General features: G+C 40.5%; 1 protein-coding gene across 3 annotated transcripts in view; it reads right to left on the bottom strand.

Annotated features, from left to right (window-relative positions):
• LOC119379003 (triple functional domain protein) overlaps positions 1 to 22,646 on the bottom strand; it is a 271,997-nt gene extending 249,351 nt beyond the window's left edge. For all 3 annotated transcript variants that reach the window (XM_037648129.2, XM_049411836.1, XM_049411837.1), the window contains exons 1-13: positions 22,462 to 22,646; positions 21,410 to 21,481; positions 17,331 to 17,445; positions 17,151 to 17,241; positions 15,784 to 15,885; positions 15,427 to 15,540; positions 13,587 to 13,786; positions 11,775 to 11,973; positions 7,774 to 7,896; positions 7,501 to 7,692; positions 6,115 to 6,246; positions 3,916 to 4,002; positions 2,329 to 2,520 (exon numbers count right to left, since the gene is read on the bottom strand). In XM_037648129.2, coding sequence (XP_037504057.1) covers positions 2,329 to 2,520; positions 3,916 to 4,002; positions 6,115 to 6,246; positions 7,501 to 7,692; positions 7,774 to 7,896; positions 11,775 to 11,973; positions 13,587 to 13,786; positions 15,427 to 15,540; positions 15,784 to 15,885; positions 17,151 to 17,241; positions 17,331 to 17,445; positions 21,410 to 21,481; positions 22,462 to 22,528 — 1,686 coding nt within the window. In that variant the 5' untranslated portion in view covers positions 22,529 to 22,646. The remainder of the gene's footprint in view (positions 1 to 2,328; positions 2,521 to 3,915; positions 4,003 to 6,114; positions 6,247 to 7,500; positions 7,693 to 7,773; positions 7,897 to 11,774; positions 11,974 to 13,586; positions 13,787 to 15,426; positions 15,541 to 15,783; positions 15,886 to 17,150; positions 17,242 to 17,330; positions 17,446 to 21,409; positions 21,482 to 22,461) is intronic.
• Between the last annotated feature and the right edge of the window lie 1,412 nt (positions 22,647 to 24,058).

Raw genomic sequence — 24,058 nt, 5'->3', positions numbered from 1 at the left:
AGCATGAGGAATGGGAGTTGCGATTAGATCGACGACTGCCAGTTAGTGGTCTGTAGCATGAATTTCCTCTTGTCAGCCGCACTACAATTTGCACGATTGTAACTGAAGAACTCGGATATCACAAAGTGTGTGCAAGGCGGGCACCAAAAATGCTTACCAACCAACTCAAACAGCAAACAATTGCCAGGCGGCGAACTTCTATGCAGAGGGACTAAAGAAACTGGTGCAGCATTACGAAAAGTACTTAGAAGTTAACTGTGATTGTGTAGAAAAGTGAAGTAGGTTTGTACTAAACTAAATCCGTCAATAAAAACTTTAACTAAGGAATACAGTCGATCCCGGATACATCGAACTCGGATATATCGAATTATTGGCTATATCGAACAGTTGAGAAATCCCCTTGAATTTCCCATGCAAAAGTATGGGGCTGGTGCACACATATATCGAACTCCCGCACAGCGAAATATCTGCTATATCGAACGCTGCCCCGCGCCGAAGCCCAGAAAGTGCATTTATCCTAACAGATATTCATCATTTTTCGGCCGAATTCTTATAAGTTCCAGTCCCTCGTCGCGCGCAGGTGACGAAATTGCGTTGCTTTAGTTCGTTGCGCAGCGCTTGTCAGTTCACCGGTATATTTGACGCGCGATCCGCAGGTTTTAATGCATGGGCTAGTGTTTTTCAAAGAGGCTTATTGCCGAGGGCACCAAAATGAGAATTCGAAGTGACTTGGCAGCCTTGTTGTAATGTTTGCATTCCCTTCCTTGTCTGTTCGCGCACGATGGCATGCGGGCCTGCAAAGCATGGCCTTCGAGATCCGCAACCTCGTGACGTATTTTTAGTTTTCGGTTTTAAAATGCAGATCTCAGAGGCTACGCTCTGAGATCTGCATTTCGTCATTTCGTCATTCGGGAGTCGAACTAAACATTGTCCCGCTCGTAGCGATAAAAATGAAGACCGGTGCTTGGAACAATGTCAACTAAAGCACCGTCGTGCACTGTTTCCTTACGGGCCTTGGTGCCAGGTGACGACTTTGGGCGCGTCATGACCGCCGACTACGGCGTACGGTGCGTCAGTGAATTTTGCGACTTGCGTTTCCGGGCGCCGTATCGGACGGGAGCACAGCGAGTGACTTTATCGGTGCAGATAACGACGTAGCTGTTTCTGATTGCATCGATGCCGAGATCATAGCTGACGTTGCCGGTGCTGCGGAAATGGACCCATGCGGTTTGAAGATGCCAGCCGCCGCTGCCACCGCTAAACCCTTTACCGCGCTACAGAGCTCGCATCAGCGTCGATCACCGCTGTTGTGGCCGAAGGTGTTGAATTTACTTATCTGGAAAGCTTCAATGATATTGACGATGACTTGGTAAATTCACGGCGCGCAAGAAGCAAGACAAGTTTATGGACTATTTGCATGCGAAATAAATTGCGCTAACTTGCAAAAGAAGAAGTTCTCGCCTTGTTCTTTAGCAAATGTGAGCGAATCGTTATGTTCGCGCTTTTTACGATTTCAGAAAACTGTGTCGAGGCCTGCAGTGCTTTCATTAAAGCCTTAAATACGCATATTTCGTATTTCGAATTATCGATATATCGAACTATTTCGCGGTCCCCTTCGAGTTCGATATATCCGGGATCGACTGTATTTATTTTTTGGGGAACAAACGGCCTTTACTTTTTGAATAATCCTCGTAGTTTGTTTTCGATTCCCACAATGTCAAGTACGTATAGCAGTTGCCGTTCTTGTCCCTTGTATCAGGTGTCTCTTATAAGCAGGGTACAACTATGTTCTCATTTTCTGATGGACCCCTATATTGATGTAGGCACACTAGTGTCTTTTGTACCCAACTGTTACACCAGTGTCCGTTCTAAAGGGGTCCAACTGTACAGTAATTCAACATACCAGAGTTCAACTGTATTTGTTTACTGGTAGCTAAAAATATGTAAAAATGCAACCCAGCAAGAGCAACTTGTAATGGCTTATTGTGGAGGATGCGCACGCACCTTTTGCTAAGCATCAAGCCAAGTCAATGCTAAATTGCAAGTGCGCTTTAGTGTCTGTAACTTAACGCTCACATGCTGTATGCAGGTGCAGCAATTTGCTGATGGAGGATGCAGATTGACGGGAGGCGTTTGCTGGTATGAAGTTTATGTTTAGTTCACACAGGTTCAACTGTGATTACTCTTTCTTTTTCCAATTTGAATGTGTGTTCTAGAAACGAGTGCTATCAGATCAAATGAAGGTACATATCTCTGTTTTGAATACACCTTCATTTGACAGCACTAAGGTGAAAATTTCACTCATGCAGTCGCTGTGGAGCACCTTACCTGACGAACATCCTCTTGGAAGAGGCGCAGTGCAAGCCGTTGGTGCAACTTGAGTTTCTTGGTGTGCCACTTGGACTCAAGCGCCCGGTGCTGACCCAGAATTTCGTGAATCACTGACAAAACATGCTTGGCCCCTTCCGAGTAGTCGCCAGCCTGGCAGCCCAATAGTAGGCCTTTGCCTTCTGCCGTTCCCTGGAAATAAGTTCAATATGAAGCATGTGTTGCTCACACTCAATTCTCATAGCCAAGAGATACTATGAGCATATGCCTCTGCCACTAGCCCACACCCTCCAAGGCTACAAACACTAATTCCACAAAGAAACACCACCTCCGATCACATTAATATGCGAGCAAAAATGGTCATACAATTTATAGAACAGTACACAAGATATTAGAGCACATTCAAACCTGTGCACCCCTATTCATCATGTCTTCATTAATAATGTTATTAGTGTGAGCAACATAACATAATCCCGTTTTCCACACAATCTCACTTTGGAGTAAGAATACTAGGCATTGTTTATGTCACAGGCAGTATTCTAATTTCTTGAAATTTGCAGCACGTTAATGGTTGCCAAGGGATGGGAAACGCAGTAGAGGAAGGCAGAAAGTTAGATGGAGTGACGAAATTAAGAAGTTCGTAGGGATAAAATGTAGGGATAGGCGAATATTCAAGCATTTCAAATATTCGAACGAATATTAAAGTATTCAAATTCGCTTCAATACGAATTTAGATTAGTCGAAATTTCGAAGTATTCGAAATGAACGAATATATGTATACGTTTGACCGCACGTAACCCCCTGTAAAGGTGGTTTCACTGCAGCGTCTGGTTGCTGTGCTGTGAAACAACCCATCCAGGGGAAAACTGCACTGCCGCTAAGCCACACTTCAAGGTTAAATGTACATATATTTTTTTTTAAGTTTAAAAGCGTGTTATATGGGCTTATATGCGCTAAGTATAGTAATTTTTAAATTGTAACGTATTGCACCACTTATAACTTGCACCCTACTCAAACCTTGATACTATTCAAGGCTGCTTCATTTCAAACCAAAAGAGTGACATTTGCTCATACCTAGTTCTAATCCTTAAAAAATATTGTGCAAGGGTCATGACAAAAATACTCATTTTTCTTAATAATATGCGGTAAATACTATTCAAACTATTCGATTCGAAATTATTCGACCAAATCACTATTCGCTTCGGATTCGCTTCGAACCTCAAATTCACTATTCGCCCATCCCTAATAAAATGGAATCAGCTCGCACAGGATAGAATGAACTGGAGATCACTGGGAGATGCCTTCGTCCTGCAGTGGACTAAAACAGGCTGAAATTGATGATGACGATGACTGCTTCCACCAAATCACACATCCCAGAAGATTGCCACAACTTTAGCATACAACAGCTTCACAGCTCGACTTGTTGACAAATCTTAATGATACATTACTTTGGATGCAGAATCCACCTCATTCATGTTTATGTTTGAGTGTTCAAGCGTGTTGCTCTTTGTCACACAATGACACTACAATGTGACCATAATGGCATCTTACATTAAGGAAAAATAAATGAATTGCCAGGCAGCTTACATGCTTATGTGCCTCTGTCTTGGATGGATGACAGACTTGAACAAGATGGTCGAGCTGATAGAGCAACTTTTTGCTGGCACTGTGAACCTGCAAAGAATGGCCAAACACAATTCGTGTAGCTGTTGAATTCAAGCACTGGCAGTCAAAGCCCCTTGCAGAAAGCCCTCGCAAAAAACCTCAGGGTGTTAACCAAAATGGAAGTTCTTCGCTGTGATCTGACATATGCAGTTACTAAGTTAACGCAGGACCAGAAAAAATGTTCACAAGACCATAAAATATCTCTCAATCACTTGGATGCCGAGTTTTCGAATGGGCCAAAAAAAAACTTTAACACTTTTGCTTGCATTTTTGCCCGAGATAAGCACAGAAACTATGGTTTCCACCAGTTCACACAAATCATGAGCATTTACAGCAGTAAGAGCCAGGCAATTTTTTTCACAGAGCAGCACTGGCAGCAAACTGGACACATGCATCTTAATCACAACAGATGTGCGTCATGACCACAGTAGAATACATGACCATGGTGATAGGAACCATGGGACTCCATAGACACATAGCAAACATGAAATTATTCGCAGCACAAAGTGAGAACAAGAACACAAAATATTTTGTCCCAGCTCTTTCCAATTGTTCCTAAGGTTCCTACTGTAAATTTTTACCTTTACGAGTGATGATTGTGGCAATGCACACTCTGTCACTTAATTTTCGTGAAAGACTAGTGTTATTTTTTTCATTGTAGAGTCTCAGCTCATGATGCTCCGTGCTTATGCAAAACAAGTGCTTGATGTCACTCACACACGTCTGCTGAGACCTGATGGAAAGTCTGAATTACCTTATTTTGTACATTAAAGAGTAAAATCAACAGCATTCATATGTATTTACATGGCAGCTCAACCGATTCTCATACAACTTAACATTACAGACATGAAATTTCGAATAAGCTTGCTTTGTTTATCGAATTTAACCTTCTACAGCCCGCAAACAGGAATATAAGAGATAACACAGCAAACACAACTTACTCGCACACCCTTAGTGCATATGGCGCCATACACAACAGAAAATCTGATGCGCAATTATAATTTTGCACTTATGGTGAGCTTCTACCAATGAAACAAAACTTGGTTTTACATGAATGCACATAAACCTGCAGGCTGCCTAAAAGTAAGGCATACATAGTAATGAAAGTTACTGCGAGAAGAAAAATTGTTTTGCATTTTTACTGCGAAAGCAACCAGGCTTTCTAAACCGCAAATAAGGCCTTCCACAGCAGAAAGTTCTCATTAGTTGCAAGAATATCCAGGCATTCCTGGGTATATAGGCTTAGGGTGACGGAACGGACTATGTGAAGAAGACAGGAAGTGGCAATCCTGTCATGTATGAGTCTAGCCAAAGGGTGCTGAAATGATGACATTGTGTCATCAAACGGAGCCTAATAAAGAAAGAAAATCACATATTCTAATTTCAGACAAGATATTGAATATTTGCATGTTTCTAATGAAAAGAACACCTCACTTTGGTGACGTAAACATGGTATGGCCCACCACGAAAACAAGACAATGCAGTAATGAGCCAGTAGGCAGCATAAAGACATATGCTTTTGTTGAAGTGATGAGATACTTCATTAAAAAAATTTTTTTTTTAAATAAAAAGGCCTCCTCTATACATTCCCTCAGAAACCAGCACAAACTCCTACAGCAATGGTGCCTGTATAAAGCAAAGTAAATTACATAAAAAAACTATGGTTCCCTATGATTTTATACATTTTATTAAAATGATGTGTTTAAAGTGTGGTTACCACCCCATCTGATGAAGAACAAATTCAAATATTTTTAAAGCGTAAGTTGCTAAGATTATGCACTAATGCTGCGTCTTGCACTTTCAGGTGCACTGCACGAAGAAAGTAATGGCGGTGCAGTTTCTATGAAAATAAGGTATTGTTAAGCTAAGAAACAGTCATTTAGCATGCTAGTTGCCCAGGATAGTTCTGTCAGCTGTGTTGTGCTTCTGCGCATGTCACAGACTACCATCTTTATTTTCACAGCCTTCCAGTGTGGCAGATCTGTGTAGTTCCCCCGACTTTCCTGAAGAAGGGGGGCAATAAATAATGGCACTGCTCCTGCATTATAACTGCAAATATTCAGTTGACTGCAGTGCAACCAAAACATTGGTAACAACTAATCCATACACCAGATAACTTACCTCGGTATACGCTTGGCACATGGCTTCATAGAGGGACTGGTGTTTATGGATAAGTTCCTCCAAGTCAGCAACCTCACGTGGAATACTGGATATTTCACTAGACTTGCTCCAAGATGGCACATTTGCCAAATACTGGAAAAAAACAACAGAGAAACAGGCAAAACAGAAGTTATGAATGCCTTAGGTCGCAAGTGACACATATGCAGCTCTCCCAAGACTTAAATAATGGATATTTTTATAACTAAGAAAAATAAACTGAAATCCTCTACGCCCACTATTTTTTAATATCTGCATTGGTAATGAAAAATAGAAGACAGGAAACTGTGGTTTAACCAGCATGGCACATCAATATAAATTAGTCATTCCTATTTTATTCCTGCAGCACTTCAAACAAATTAATTATATCATGGTTTTGGGACGTAAAACGCCAACAATTATTACATCAAACAAATTTGTGCAAGTGCAAAAGATTTCTCTAGAAGCTTACACAGAACACTCAGCTGCACTTTTTATTAATTAGTATACATGTGCAGTATCACCTCAGAGTGGCCATCAACATCCAAGCAGCAAGAAACCGTTCCACATTTTCTTGGTACTTCATACATTCCAACTCAAAAGTACAAATTAATGAGTAAGATAATGCAGAATGAATAACTGCACATTTTGAGCTATATCTCAGCTCACAGAGGCAACATCCCAATACCATTGCATCTGCACAGAATCTGTCAATGAACAACCTCGAGAATAATACAGAAGGGGAAAAAGGAATAAGGTACTTCTTCACATATGCTCAAAAAAGAAGGCAATCCCAATTACAGGCAAATTTGCATTTCCAAAGTGTTTAGCATCACCACCATTCCTGGGTCAAATGGAAGGAATTAGCGACTTCACACATTGGTTGGTGGCCAGTATTACTCGTTCATTGACTGATTCATTAATTTCTAATGTTCCAAAAAAGCACAGGAGCTACAACACATGCCATTATAGAGCATTCTGGATTGAGTTTGACTACACCTGAACTTATTTAACACATGCAACCAAAAACTTAATATACCGGGAATTCTTGCACTTTGCGAAATGCACTTATCGTTCCCAAGTATCCACCTTCATGCAGAAACTACAGTCACTCAGTTACCCCAGCAGGTGACCTTGAGATGGTGTCATTTAGTGTGCTTAGAAGCCATTGAACCAAGTGTTCATCATCAGCATTAATACAAAATGAACATAAAATAGAGAACAGAGAGGTGGGGACAGCACACAGTCATACTCATTAACTCCCTGAGCCTGCAACAGCAAAAAGTCCTACTAGTAATATACACTATTTGGTGAACTTAGTATTCAAACGAATACAGGTGAGGGCAGAGGTTTTTCCCATCTCCTACTAACCTGCTGTGCTTTCTGATGGAAAAGTACAGAGAGGGACAATACTGTGGTTCTTTCATCAAGGCCTGCCGCAAATTCTTTCCAAGCATGGTCAAGTGCAGCTACAATCTGTTGCACAGTTCCAGAGGCATAGTGGCCGCCATCGATGAGCCGTGATCCTGTTACCAAGATCCGGTTAATGTTCACATAGACATTCTGCAAATAACAAAGATCAAATTAGGATTCTACAAAGACTGGAAATAAAAGCACTTATTTAACAATCAGCAATGTGCTCACCATCGAAGCCATCGTGAAATGATCGTGTTCTTCTTGTAGAACTTTTGCGTCTTGAATGGAATGTCCAATTTCCACATAATTCATTAAAAAACGCTCCTTATTATGATAAATCCATTCTAGCATCTGTGAAGAATTCACAATTAATGATGGCAGTTTGGTGACTTCTCCATAAAAACATTGCATGAAAGCACTGCAGCAGACAAAAATGAAACAAACACAGCCACCTCAAATAACCCAAAAATACTAGTAAGTAAAGGTAAAAAAAAATGCTGGCACATTTAACAGAATAAAGTTTGCAAGCTGGTATTTTACTTTGCTTCTTCAACCCTTATGTAATATAGCCCAAACTAATGTTATATGACATTTTGACAATTCCGATCAAGAGCATCGCTAGTAAACATTCAAGAAGGTGAACAAGTTGCTGAATGTGTTGTACATATGCTTACCTCTGCTTTTATGCTCATTATTACTTAGCAATGCTAGTTCTTTACTCCAGATATGGATGAGTAAATAGCAGAAACGTAGTTAGGGTTCGCAGAACTTTTGACTGTCAATATAATGACTACCAACGCTTGAATTCATCTAGTCACAGATAACTTCGGCATCAGTAATGGGAAGAAAAGACTACAACTAGTGCTTGTATTGTAAAATTTGGTTCTTACCATAAGCCTAGATTAACATGACTGCAAAATTCCATCACCTAAAGTAATGAAGTGAACTTATTTGAATTATCATTATGCTGAAAGTTTGTTACAGTATGTGTGATCCTTTTCCCTTCCTTGTGTAGCACAAGCACGACAAGTAGCATTTTTATTGAAAAGGCACCACTGCGCAACGTTAGATCCTCAAACTTTTCCCCTTCTATAATGAGGAGCAGCAGTCGTTCTCCTGATATCATGATAGATGATAGTATTTCTGTGCAATCCAGTCATGGATGTCTTCACAATTTAGGTTTGGACAGGCAAGAGTCAAAAAGGAGTTATCAAAAGAGGAAATTTGAAATGAATACAGACAGAAATACAAGAACAGAATAAAGAAGGCAGGAGCAGGGTGGCTGCATTACCTGAGCCAATACAGTATGCACCAATACTGACAAGTAAAAAACTGTGCTAACGTTATCAGAAAGTGCAACAAACTGGCAAAAAACAGACTTATGCACAGCATCAAAGCACCTAGCAGCAACAGCACAGGTGCCAGGCTGGTTACTTCTGCCTTCTTTTGTAACTAATGAATTTTTGCATGTCACCTAGAAAACACTTCCTTGTTTTGTTTCCATGCCTGCTCTGATAACTTGCACGGTAATGGAATGTGTTTCTCATCTGATCATAAAATGAAGTGTAGCTGCTTAAATGAAAACTTTTTGATGAATATTTATGATACATGCCATGCTGTGCAAGACACGCTTATCTAAGCATAATGGCCTTGAATTTTCCCAAATCAGGAACGGTTCACTTGCCCTTGTCATGTTACATATATGTAAATGACTCCTTGTGCATAAAACAATAAAAGGTCGCTACTCAGAATTTATACCCAGAGGAATGCCTGCAATATCTTTTAGCCTGAAACAGCAATCACAGAATGAAGGCAATGCAAGGTTCATTTTATATGAGCTATTGCTTGAGGTTTCAAGCTCTGCTACAAGTAAATTTATTTCCTGTTCCTGAATTCTTCTATGTAATTTTATCATTCATTATGTTCAATTTTTGCCAAAAAATTCTGTTTATTCATAATGTATAACTGCAACAACGCATAACAAGCACATGGGGTTTACTTCAAACAACTATCTCAAGAAGACATGCGAAAATCACTTCCTTCAAATTATGAACCGTCAGATTTTTTCACTCAAGTATTGACTTCAGTGGAGGTCAGCTCACTGAAGTCAAAGCATGAGTTAATAAGCAAAAATGCAACAGACATGTAACATACAAATAAAGTTTAAAGAACAAAACACACACCTTCCTTATGCATATTTTCTACTTCTCCCCCTCCCAATTACATAAGCAGCCAAATTTTTCTGGAAGTGCACAAAATCTAATGCAATACACTGACACCCGGGCAAAATACAACTACAGTAGACGCTCATTATAGTGAAGTCACCAGGACTAGGACATATCTTCACTACACCAGTGTCTTCACAATATCTGTAGCTCACCATCTTGCTTTTCTGCAACTGTGACAATATTATGCTGAGCAGTCTATGCTCATTCAAAAGAGCACAATGTCGCTCTTTATTCAAACGCAGATTACACATCTCCTGCTCTGAAGTGTTAAGGTTATTTTGTACAGCGTTTTTCTTCTAGTCTTGCCAAAAAATGTCTAGAGCTGCGCAAGTGGTTTATAATGATTGCCCTCGCCTTCTGAGCATTTATTTCACCTCTAATAACATGAAGAGCTCAAGCTGTTCTGTGCTGGCTAAGGCTGCACAACACTGCTTTTACTACAAAGGAAGCAGACAAAAAAAAAAAGGTTCATCCCTCCGTCATAGGAATCGGAATAACACGAAAGTAAAGCGTGCCCTTACAGGAGTAACTCAATGTTTGCTGTACATTGATATAAGAGAGTTTGTACCATGTATATTGATGTATGGCAGCTATAGCACCGTTTAACGTGGATGCACCCACTTTGATGATTGGTGGTACATCTCCATCCCGACGACTTAACAAACCCTTGTGGTAGCTGTAGTAGTTAACGGTGAAAGCGTAATCAGAGAACGAGGTGTAATAGCCAGAAGAGCGTCGCATATCGGACGCAGAACTTGGTCGCCATCCCGCGGCATGTTAAAATGTGATTGAACACCACGGCCGGACTAGAGGGAAACGCAAAGCGCGTCGTGCCGCCCCGGTAGTTCGGCCGCGATTTTTCTCGGGGCGAGCGCGCGAGCGGGGAACCCGGTGTTACAGCCAGGTGAGGCATGCGCGCGTCGCAGAGCTATTTTTGGTTTCGATTAGCGTGATGCTATGAGTGAGGCCGACGCTTTACGACGCTTGGGCTAGATCGCCACCTCGCGGTGTGTTAAGGCATTGACAAAATTGAACTTCTATTGAAAACGCACTGAATGGGACGGACGTGTAACGCGTTCAGGGGTTAATCGCGGAGGCCACAGTAATGACGAATTACTTTACTGCTCCCAGAGGGCAACACCACCCCGCCGACCGGGAGAGTGGTAGATGTAAAAGGTGCGTTTGTAAAGCCTCTAGAGTCTGTGACCGTGGCGTAGTAGATAGCATGCCCGGCATCTGTTGTTGCGGACCGAGCGGTCGTGGGTTCGAAGCCCGTTGACGAAACTCTTTTTCTTTGCCATCTGATCGTGTAAATTTTTTCGACGTCATTTCTGTGACGGAAATACATCACTGAAGTCTTGGTGGACACCAGCATAAAACACTTTCGTGTTAAAAATTGAAGCAGCTCTTGCAAGTATGGACACTGCCACAGTTTCACAAACATACTGTCACAGTACTCCACAATGGCCACACCAATAACAATTCAAAGCAGCCAGTGCACACACAAATTGTGGCAGTTACTAAAGATAACTGCAACGATTACTGAAGCCACAGCAAGTATATTGATTGTCTCCTTCACTATCATGAGCAAGTCACGTCTTGCTTTTATTTTATTTTTGTCTTTTTTTTTTCAATGACACTACTACTGATGCATATATTACTATAGCAAAGAAACAATTTTTTTCTATCTATATACCCATAATTTCAATGTAGCCACCTTCACTGTATCAAATATAAAATACATTAATGCCTGCACTAAAAAGTGTAAACAGGACCAGCATTTCTCCTCAATATTATGGGTATTAATTCACAGTATGCAAGTTCACATACCCAGTTGCTACTGTACTATGTAGCATAAGCAGTCATCATGCAGTGCTAAGCTTCAAGTAACATGCTACAAACATATGTACACACAAATTAAATAGCACTGCCGATCACGGTGACCTGCAGAAGCCAAGCGCCAACTTCTCTCATCAAAAGAATGCCAGCAGTGGCACTTGCCTTGTGGGCATCTTGCTGGTAGAGGCTCAGTTGCAGGGCTTGGTCAAGTTGTACCTTACGGACATGCCAAAGCTGGAGCACATGCTGCCGCGCTAGCCGTAGGCTCTCCAGCAGCCGGCCGACCTGGGGTCCAGCCGGGTCACCTCCACTTGAGTAGCCAGAATCACTGCTCCCACTGCCCCCACTGCTCACACCCAACCTGTAGGACACAAACCGCACACCTATTTTAAAGCAGGCTCAAGTTTTGATAAACAGTGCAACAACAACAAAACATACAGAGAAGAGTACAGAGTGTTGGACTCCAAACAATTTGTTTTCCTTTCAAGGAGCACTGCTATACAGTGCACATACACATCACACAGAGGCGCAATAGTTATGAGTGGAAAACGACAAAATAAAATCATAAAACATGAATTAGTTAATGACAGTCAACATAATGAGTTAACGACAGATCTGAAGGTATGGGCTCCTTCTCCGTGACAGCGACAGATGGGGTACTAATGCAGGCCTCTTTTAAAGAAAAAAGCTTTTCCACTTCAAATACCTCATGTGTGAAGCAATCTGCGTAGTCTGCAATGACACTACGTTCTGTGAACTTCGGAGTGAAACCACATGAGCAACAGTAAGTAGAAAGCCATCGTTCTTACACGTAAGTTGCGTTGTACTTATGCTTTTTTTCATTCTTTCATTTGCATATCTGTCCACTGTACTATTTTTCACAGGACAAGGAAATATGATAGATTACGTTACTTGCACATGCTCTAAAATTATTTTGGTTTATTATATGACACTTGCTTAGAATGAAATACTGTAGAAGTCACCTTACACAAACTGCCACGTTTAAATGGGCCTGAAAAACAACCTTGATGTTAACAAAGCATCAAGGAACTGAACAGGAATGGGATGGCTGTAGTTTTTGTGGTTCATTCAAACTTACATCCACAACAGACAAAAAACTGTGCAGTAGGCCTTCAGTTACAAAAACCTGTACAAGGGCTGGGTAGCATGCAGTAGTAAAAATTGCTCTCATAAGCTGTCCACCCCGATGTTGTGTTTGGACGACTTACTTGGGCAATTTACAAAGCATGAGCAAACAGCACCATGTTCAGGGTGCACAGAGTTAAATGGAACAATTGGCTTATTGCCACATGAGTAGCACAACAGCCTACACATTTACAAGCTTGAAATGCATTTTAAGCTCCGATTCTAATGTTGCGCACAGTGCCTCAGACTTGTTTTAAATGCAACGTACACATACCATAGCTATTGCCACTAAACTTGATGATTATATATGTTGTTTAATGGCACTCTTACAAAACTTACTCAAGAGAACTTTGGTGCTGCAATCGTTCAGCTACCATGGGAATGATGATAGTACTACATAAATTTGATATTTAATTCACAGATTCTTGTGGCTCTATTTACTACACATCACCTGCCTTTACTGGAGTATGCACTGAAGCAATCTTCCAATCTAACTGAAAAAGGCAGTAAGACTTGGACCACACGCCCAATCATTGCAAACTGTTGAATTTGAACAGAATCTTTTGTTTAAAATTATTATTTTCTAAGTCACAAAGCCATCTGAAGCCAGACAGACAAAGTTTTCAAGTCCACATGCTAACAATTGTTCCGGTGCATAGTGAACCACCATGCTTGCAGCTGTCGTGGACACTAACAACACAAGTTCACTCAGTAGTAATCTTTGCAGGAAATTATAACGTTTATCGCAAGATACAATCATTGACAGTGACAAGTATCATGGACACATGTGCAACCAACGACGTTGCAGCAACTCCATCTAGAACCCACCTGTGCAGTACTTGCTGGCCTTCCAGGTCCACCTCATCCACTGGAATTTGCAGCACACGCTTCTTGGCGTTAAGGTGATCTTCAATCATGCGTTTAGCTCCTGCCACATCTTCAGCAAACTTTGTGCTCACCAGGTCTTCTTTCATCATCTCTAGCCGCTCCAGCAGTTCACTAGTTTTCCAAAGAAATTTCTCCAAGGCCTACGGTTAAAGGATAGTTCAGTTTGAGTCCTGGGGTTAATCTTAATTAATACAACTTAGGCGAAAACATGAAATATTACATACATAGAACCTTCACACTGCCGTCCTTTATAAATTGTGAACACCACTTTCCTCAAAAAGCATATTCAATTTTTTTGCCAACGAAATAATTACAATGAGGGTTAAATGAAAGTATATACGTAGCCAGTCAGACCAAAAAAAAAATAAAGGTGACTAATGCATGACAGGTACAAATATTGCAGTTGACCAACTGCTTAGTGAATGTTCCATACCCATGTCATATATGAGCTAGAAGAGACTAAATATTTACTTGGATGTTAACTGACTTCCTGGAGAATTATATTAGCATAAGTTCAACTAATCATAAAAGCTATTGAAAGGAGGCCCCTTTCTTATAATATGTATTGCTTATATTTCACACTTTAGAAATTAGGCATGCTGAGTTAATAATAATAATAATATCTGGGGTTTAACGTCCCAAAACCAGGATATGATTATGAGAGACGCCGTAGTGGAGGGCTCCGGAAATTTCGACCACCTGGGGTTCTTTAACGTGCACCTAAATCTAAGTACACGGGCCTCAAACATTTTCGCCTCCATCGAAAATGCAGCCGCCGCGGCCGGGATTCGATCCCGCGGGCATGCTGAGTTTGAAACAGGAAAATTTTGTTACTCTGTCAATTACTTGCTCCTTTTTGTTTAATGTCTGTAATATGCACTAATGGATCATTAAAAAGCCATAACAATGTTACTAAGTGTAGAGAACCCAACAACATGATTAAGGACAGCAAGGTTTCGAAGGGAATAAGAACTCCTGCCAGTGCCAATCTGTACCCTTTAAATGTGAATGCATGCACTTCACAGATGGTACAGCGACTGCCAGGCTCAACAGTGAGTGCTTGAGCGATGTAGCGAAATAATGTCGTTTATCTACAAGCATAAAGTATAACGGTACTGCTAATCGTAAAACAACGGGCATTACTAAAGCTACAATTCAAGGATTGTGTAAGGCAAACTCATTCAGGGGATAGAGAGCCCATAAAGAGCAATACACTTTCCTGTATGGCTCACCCTGTCTTATTTGTATCACAGAGTAAGATTCCCCATTTAGGTAAATTGGTTGTTAATGCATATTGCCAAGTAAAAAGCGACTCTGAACTCTCTTCTCACATTACACTACAAGGCTAAATCAGACTTGATTCATCAATTGATGGCATGTAACAATCCAACCCACCGACGTGCCTCAAAAGGCACAGGGTAGTATAGGGCACCCAAGTAATTTCAATCATCTCAACTTCTTTAATGTGCATCGTAAGTGTGGCATAAGAGGTTTCTTAGTAGTTATTCCTGTGACGTGGCCAAAAGAATAAATTTTAAGAAATCTCTTACGAGGACAACAGCACTAATATGCGCCCACAGAATGAATGTAACCACACTTGCTGAAGCACATAACAATTTACAATAGCCCCACCTCCTAATTAAATAAATAGGCTTCAACATGCAATGTACCGATGACCTAAAATGTATTAAATTCCCAAAAATTCAACAGCACTCCAAAAGGCCAGAGTGACCATTGACAGACCCAGAAAACAGCACAGAACTTAGATTATGCTTCTCACCATTCGCAGTTCAAGCCACTGGCCATGGTCGTAAGGTAATGTCCCATCCAAGTCAGTTGTCAACTGGGATGGATCTATAGATTTTGAGAGTGCTTCTAAAGATATCATATTAGTCTGTAAGTAAAACAAAAAAATATATATATATACTGCAAATTTAAAACTTAGCACATGTCCACTCATGAAGGTTCATTTCCAGACCGTGCAGCAAATACGAACAACAGTCGAAATTGGAAACTAAGAGAAGCACTGATGAAAACAAGATCCATATGAGCGTCACTTCGGATTGGAACATAAATAAGAAACACACACAGATCAGAGATACAAATTTTCTACCACCCACAAAGACATGACACATACCTCAAATTTATATTTTGAACTACCCATACTTGTCCTCTGCTTTTGCCAGAAGTTTTCAGGTTTGACTATATACACAGCATGAATCTTTGCAGGGAAGTATTCCTGAGATAAAAGAGAACAAGGAAATGCATTAGATCTCAGCAAAGTGTGTGCACAAAAAAGAAAAAAAAATGAGGCAACAGAACTTAGAAATTTTAGCCACAAACATTCAGCTGAAACATGTTGACGTACAAAGCAGTCACAATAGTACTATACACAAAGGAAAGCGTACCATTTATTTTCATAGTTAACAAGTACCAAGCCTTAAAAAGAAGCCCTTTTGCACAGGTGAAAGCAACTTTATATTCTAAGCGACCACCTGAAGCCTCCAGTAATTTTTCTGTTCACATAAATTAACCGTTTGATAATCATCTATTAAATAATCTAACAAGTATAAATTTATGGATGATATGTCAACATAGGTGGCTTTTAGTGATCACTCGAAAACATGCTTTAGTTGTTTGTCGTGCACTGCCTATAGCACAGCTCTTTTTCCTTCTTATAAAATAACACCAGCAAAAATGAAAAAAAATATCTATGCTGCTGCCCACTTGCACACTGCTGCAGTGCTGCTCTAGAAAAGTGAACACATGAATGGACTAAGTGCGTTTCATGCCAAAGCTAAGTGTTAAATCTCTTTGACACGGCATTTGTATTAATATATCTTTAATATAGTTATTTGTATAGCGAACAGCTTCCTGTTAGCTGCAAGCTTTACATTTACCTGAACACAGCACAGTTTGTGAGAACGATAAACTATTGATGAAAGCCAAGTTTAAAGAATTATAACAGAGGCTATTATCTGAATCAAACCAACCCAGACAGCGACATGAATTCGGTGGCCACCTCAAAAATAGGAGATGTGTCATATTTCTGAACAAGACTGGTCATTGGCACAGGCTGAATTTGTTCACAGTACAACTGAAAGCATCAGTGCTACGTCAGCTTTTTTTGTCGTTGTTGTTGTTGTTGAACTAGATTGGCTTTTTATTGATTTTTTCAGGAGTAAATATGCACGTGCAAAATTTTAATATTTCGGAAGGGGGAGGAGAGGGGTGGTTGAACACCCCTCAACCAACCCCCCTGGCTATGCCAATGCTAGATACTGTGCATTAATATGCTGACTGCAAGTTTTTCCGGTGAAGAATCAGTTCATCATCATCATACTAAGAGAGTTAAGGAGAACACAAAAATAACTGAGACTTCTTCAGGCAGCTGGTAACAATATACAACTCGTTTCACCAGCATAAAAGGATTTTTTTTTTAATTTTTTAACTCCATGCACACTAGCTGGGATACTCTACACATGTACAAACACAGCTACATGCCTGGAGAACTTTAAGGATTGGTTTCACCGTAGCCCAGGTGGCTCCTCGCATGTCAATCACTACAGAGAAGCCAAGTTCTCTAGCTTCCTCACTGAAAAAGAGCAGAGATGTGATGTTAGAAAGAAAATATCCCTTTACAAGCAAACATGCATGGTAAGAAGTGCATCTCATCAGCCTTACCAAGGAATGCTAGACAGGTAGGTTAAAACCTTGCGCATTTCTTCTGGTTTTAGCCGATCCGGTCTAGACCTAGCTGGGAAGGTGAGGACAGGGCCTCCTCGAAGGTCACGGCCACCTAGGAAACACAAAGGTAAAAGGTGAGCAACTAAACCTGACACTTTTAATAAGCCTTAGGTTAGCCACCCCACATGCAGCACAATCGCGTGGAAGTTCATCAGTTCGATACAACTTCTTAAAGAGGTACCGACATCAATTTTCGAAGCTCTGCCATACAAACCTCCTGAATACACAGACGGCTCTGAGCAAGTGTGAAGCTCAATAAATGCTGATAAGATATTTTATTTTGACATTAAAGTCAATTTTTGCATGGCACACCTACTGACATTGACACTATTGCGACGTCAGGCTACAATGTCAATTCTGGTGACTTCACTCACCAGTATGGCTAGATGCCACGACATGCCGTACCAAAACATCAAAATGGCCGCTTGTGCATCACCAACAAAGCTACAGGGTGGCGCGGCCATGGAAATGTCACAATATCTTGCGCGAGCATGTGACGAGAAACTCATACCACTTTGTGACGTCAGGGTACAGTAGGAACCAAACAAGCTTTTAAAAATATACCATAATCACTTTTTCAGGGTGCACTCACACTTAGAAGCACATTTTTGGGACTCTTGGCAAATTGGATTTTAATTTGACACACACAAAAAAAAACTGAAAATGTTAATGTAGGTAACTTTTAACAAGAAAATACAGCAGACAAGAACAAAACAGCAAGAAGTACTTGAAACAACAGACAAGTGAAATCTCAAGTTTGTAATTTGAAGAGTTAGATACACAAAATAAAGACAGGATATAAAACGATTTGCCACCATTTGGCAAATATGATGTGTGCATCATACATTCTATGTTCTTTTGTTGGCATGAGCATGAACGCTGTGATGTAAATGCTCCCATTTTTATTTCCTTTTATTCTGTGCCATGCAAGCAACAGCAAGAAGTCAGAAACCAGGTGAGCACCTTATGGCTCAGCAATGTGACAAAATCATCAACCCCTAGCAAATGCACACAAAGCACAGGCTAGTGCACGTGCAATCTGCTAGGTTGTTTCAACAAGCTACACACACAGCTGCTACTCCGTTTATCAGCTCATCGCTTTCTATTGCTACCACTGACTGCAATGGTGTCTGAAAGTATTATGGTACAACCGCCACCTCAGCTAAAAAGTCTAAAAGACAACAGCTGCATTGGGCTGCACTTTGTGCACAGCAACAGGCAAATACCACACCAACCACTTCATTCTGTGATGACACGTTTATTTTCTTACCGGTCAATAGTCAAACCTCATCAAAATTAAATTACATTTGACATGAAAATACCGTTGAACCATCCGATAATCATAATCATACATGCTGACTTCAGCATAATGAAATACAGCATTGTGTACCACACAGTATTAGAGCAAAAATTTCAATATGATTTCTATGCTTCTGCCAGTCGCAATGGCTATATTTGAGAAGACTTATTTCATGAGTATAATAAAAACAGAACTCCAGCCTTCACCCTTTCAGCTGACACATGGTCAGTTCGACATACAAGTCATCGTTAAATTTACTGGATCACAATGTTTTCTTCTTTAAAGAGCACATAAAATGAAGGCTGTCAGCATTTGGTAGGACGATTTGCTAAACAGTGGGAACACCAAGCTTGCGTTGGTGTGTGCGTTTGAACCTGACATATAAATATCAGAAATGTGCTTGTAAAGAAATTTCTTGTGTGAAATAAATATACAAGAAAAATTATCTCAAAGTGTCAAATCGAACACAATAAAAAGATGAATGTTTTCTCATCTATGAATAAAGTGAAGTATGAAGATTGCATGTAGCTCATTCAATAAAAAATGAGGCTTATTCACATTATTTGACCCGCATATGCAATACCGCTGAAAAATTTAACATACGCACAATTGAGGATTTCGTGAGAAGCAACAGCTTTCAGTTATCTGAGGCACCATGATTATGGCGGTAATTATAGAAGAGAACAGTATGTCACCGAATGCATATGCAATTTTGCACAACGGAAATGTGAAACTACAGCACTGCAAATTATTTAAAAGAATGTGAATATGTGCAGACTGACCAGGTAACACAATGAGAAAACAAATTCTTAAATAGCCTGCTTAAAAGTAGGCCATTCTTACTAAATGACTGAAAATTAATGAGCAGACATTATCTGTACCAGGCTTTCACTGGGGAGCTGGTGTATCTACAAAGCAGCTATAGCTCTCCTGCAACAGTATCTTTTTATAACAGTTCTCATTTACATCAATCTTTGCTTCTTGAAGAGCCCCTAAACCATCCCAAGTTCAAAAACGAGAGAGAGAGGTTTCAGAGGTTGTTTAGGGGCCCTTTAAGACTTATGTAAGTGTTATCCTTCCTATTTGAAAAATATCGATATACAGTAATTATTAATTTAACATAATAAACTCTCAAATTGAATATGACTGGAATAGTGCAGAGTGTCTGATATGTATTCGAAATTTCAAACACTTGCACACCTCTAATATAGAAGTAGCTTTCCTGGAGAGTATTTCATCCATTGTCAGTTCTCAATGTGTGGCATACATCTTGAGCAAATATGGTTTCTTAAAGCAAATTTAATGTTTTTCCAGTTATGCTGTAAGTCACTGAAAAACCATGTTTTTCATCTCAAGTGCCTCCCATTATATATGGAGAACCCTACATTTAAAACGACTTACACCACAGTAATGAGTATAGCAAACCTCAAACTGATAGTTTTAATGCAGCAGTATGAAAGCCGAGCATGTAAAACAAAATAGGAAGAAGGGTAGAAGTGCTAAATCTAATTACATTAAAGGGGAAAATATAAAACAAATATCACGTATCTATTACAAGGTTTGACAGCCAAATGGTTAAAAAAAAGTGTTTACCTTACTCAAGCTTATGATATGTCCGGCAGTTGCAAGAGTGTTTGAGCACAATACAATAGCAGCTAACATGTAATTGCCAACAGACAGCAAATAAATTATTAAATGCCAAACTTTCAATATGCTGAGTCTGCCTTCAACTTGAAGACGAATACTTAACTGGGAATGAGGTATTGCTCAATGTGCTCTAGAAGCATACACTGGAGCAATCTTTATTTTCAAATGATAAATATTTAGCTATAAACTGAAGTGGACTCTAAATGCACATTACAGAAAGTGGCTTCCAGACCAATGAAAAATTTGCTTCACTTGTACTCAATGACTTTTTCACAAAGCAGACATCAGTTACTTAAAATATTGCCACCTTCACACCAACTTATCCATTAGCCACTTTATGCGACTCCTAAAAAGCGTTAAGCATCAAAAAGAAAATTCTGTCTGTCAGTTTTCCTCAAGCAATCACCCAAGAGCTTACTGCCAACATGCAATTGCAAAGCATGCACAGTTACACACAGGAGTTAAGTACAGGTCAACACAATATCAGATAAGCCATAAAAATAACAGTGGCAACAAACTATTTGAGTAGACATCATCATACACGTTCTTTTCTGAACGCTGTTGCAAGTGCAACATTGTCTTCAAATTTTACTCCTCTACTTCAGGATCAAAAAATGAACAATACATACTCAGCATGTGATTTGTGCAGTGCTCATGAAACACAAAATGACCAAAAAAGAAGTGCAGAAAGCATGCACTGCCCAGTGTATGTCCTATGTACTTATTTTTCTATCATTTTGATGCTTTGTGAGCCCTGCACAAATCACCAAGATGAAGGAATCATGCTATTACTGCACACCACTGACAAACAGCTATGTACACTTGTCTTAACACTGTTCAGTGACATAGGGAATACAACCACCATCCTTGTAAAGGTGATTTTTTTTTACGACGACAAACATCACCTGTAAAAATCAAGTTGCTGCACAGGGACAACCGCAACCTGTCCATAACAAAAGCTGTGCGATGCAAGCACAGCAGCGTGTCATACACAACACAGTAAGCCATGTAAACTGGCGTCAGAGTTCATGTTTTTTCTTTAGACAGGAAACAGGCAATGAACACCTACCAGATAATATGATGTGCCGCTCCTGCAAGAGGGGTAGTAGTTCATGTGCTCCCTCCATCATCCTTGAGGGCCCTGAGAAAAGCACAAACCAGTGTGTCACCTCCTGTAACTGTTAAGCTTTCACAGTGCTACAGGCTTGTGTGTCAGTAGGTATTGTTCAGTCAGTTATCAAGAGAGGAAAAGAAATATCAGGAAAGTCCAAAATTACAGAAGTGACGCAAGTCCCATGCCCCTGCCATTCGCGGTTTGTGACGGTCAACACTGCATCTCAACCAGGCATTATGGAAAGCGTTAACTGCAGACTGTCATGCAATAAATGTCCAAGCCCTTGTCGCTTCGCAAACGGAAAAGCGCTCAGGTTGTAGGCTTCATTATATTTAATCAAGCTGCGCGCTCCGATCTTCAATGTCGAGCGACAGCTGATTTACTCGCTTGTAGAGTCTTATACGGCACAAAGTGGCATGCACAATTCGAGAGATACAGTGAAGTGCAGAGCAACAAAATATTACAGGTTGCGTGTCAAGAGCAGGCGCAACACATCGGAGCGATGTAGCGACAGGCGCAAGCCACAGAACAGCTGAACGAAATTAGATACGGCAGCAGCAGGGAACGCGCATAACGGTATTCCAACGAACCACAAGAAACCGCTTCTTAACTACAACACGTCCGTAATCAATTAGGTTGTATTAATATAATACTGCAGCTTATGCTTCAATGCTTACGACAGACGGTGTAAAATTTACAGGTTCATGGGCCCCTTTTTTTTTCTCTCCTCTCGAGCTTTCTCTCTCGTCATGTGCAACTTCGCCAAGTATTTACTGCTGTCAACACCGAAAATTCGTGATGTGATTACAATAACGGCAACAAATGCACGGAGAAAAAGAACGCACAAAAACTAATCGTACAATTCCTTCCTGCAAGCCTGTTAAGAAGGCAGTTCGCCTCTCTGCATTGGAAGGCAAATCAGACTACGAAGGATCGATCTGACATGTAGTACCGTTAGGCTAGAGCAGAACTCTGCGCTTACTCTTCGCTGTGCAAAAGATCCTTACCAGGCTTGTAGCGAAAAGCTCCGTCGCTATCGACTGGACCATCAGTAGATGACTTGGTCGCACACATCACCTATCTATGTTAACCAAAACATCATGACGACGCGTGAAAATAGGGAGAGCTCCAATATTGCACTTCAAAATACAGCATCACTAATCGGCCATGTTTACATCCATCGCCGCTCCTGTCACCATTGGTCGATAAATCAAAGACTCATTTTATATCCCAGGAAATATTTTTAAAAATAAACTTTGGTAAATACATTTGATAAATAATTAGACGCTAAAAATACATTGCTATGTCTCTAAACCTTGCATTCTTGAAAGCAAGGTTCATAGTAGGTGCGGGACTGCTAACAGTAAGCATCAGGAAGCGAAAGAAACGCTCGAAGCTTTCGGCTTTCGTTATGATGCGGATGAGGGTATAAGCAGTATAAGTGTCGTTAATTGTGTTTTGTCAGTATACCACCCTTTCTGGCCGTTGCATAATTGGCTGTGTTTTACATTTAGAGCATTTCATATAATCGCTATTAATATTCAGAGTGTCAGGTGCTTTAAATGAAGCGTTGCGCCCCGGCAGCTGTGTGAATTAGGTGCGTTCCCACTGGCTTTTTTGTTAACATCGCTGGGCACGCCTGTTCAAAGCGTTTCAACGGGATATTAGACAATGTGAAGCCTTTTGCGAAAAATTCAACGGCTTGGACTGCACGAACTGTATGTTTTCTGGCTGCGTTCATCTTTACTCGCCTCTTGTAACATGTTGCCTGTTGTCTAACTTGACCACTTCACGACATGAGTTTTTATGGAAGTGGAAACTCACATATAGGAAGTCCAGAATGTCGGAATCGATTATACGGGTCGTTTGCAGTTCATTTGAAAACAGACACGACTGTTCATTTACCCATCAGCAACATATATCTAGCGATCAATTGCTTCGTACGCAGGCGGAACGAAGGCAGAATTAAGGAAAAAATATACATCACCCGGCCTTTTTCGGATGGGTGCGTACCTTTCATGCTGCAAAACGAAATACCTGCATGAAATTTGACAAGTGTTGGACGAATCAGCGGAATTTTATAGTGTTTAGTACACACACAAGTAATGTATGTACTTACGTTGTCCATCTTTCACATTCGCGCGCGCCAAGATTAATTAAACGCAACGTGCGCTGGCACCTACGAAAAAATATCATAAACACCAGTCCCTGATTTTGATTTGCTTACAACACAATCTTGCACGACTTGACAGCTGGTTTGCGTGAAGATTGTGGACGTCTAGACGAGCTCTTGGCCAGGTCAAGAGGTAAGCTTCTCCGCACAGCTGATGTGCACATTGCTGCGTAATTCTTCAGCATGCACGAAGAGCTTGTTAAAGCTGTTGTTTATGCTCTCAAAGTGGTTGTATAGAAGTATCCGTTAATTTCAACACTCTTCACCAACTTCATATTGCAATAAGCCGCATGCGGGAAAAAAGTAACATTGGCATTCATGCTGTGCGGAGAAGCTAACTTGCACAAATGCAGTTTTTTTTTCTTTTTTTTGTACGGTCTTTCTTTTTTCTTTACACTGTGGGAAGTGATTTGCATGCTGCATACAAGAGT

Source organism: Rhipicephalus sanguineus, chromosome 1 (genome assembly GCF_013339695.2).
Source record: "Rhipicephalus sanguineus isolate Rsan-2018 chromosome 1, BIME_Rsan_1.4, whole genome shotgun sequence".
NCBI classification, from domain to species: Eukaryota; Metazoa; Arthropoda; class Arachnida; order Ixodida; family Ixodidae; genus Rhipicephalus; species Rhipicephalus sanguineus.
This window is presented reverse-complemented; position numbering and strand designations above follow the sequence as displayed.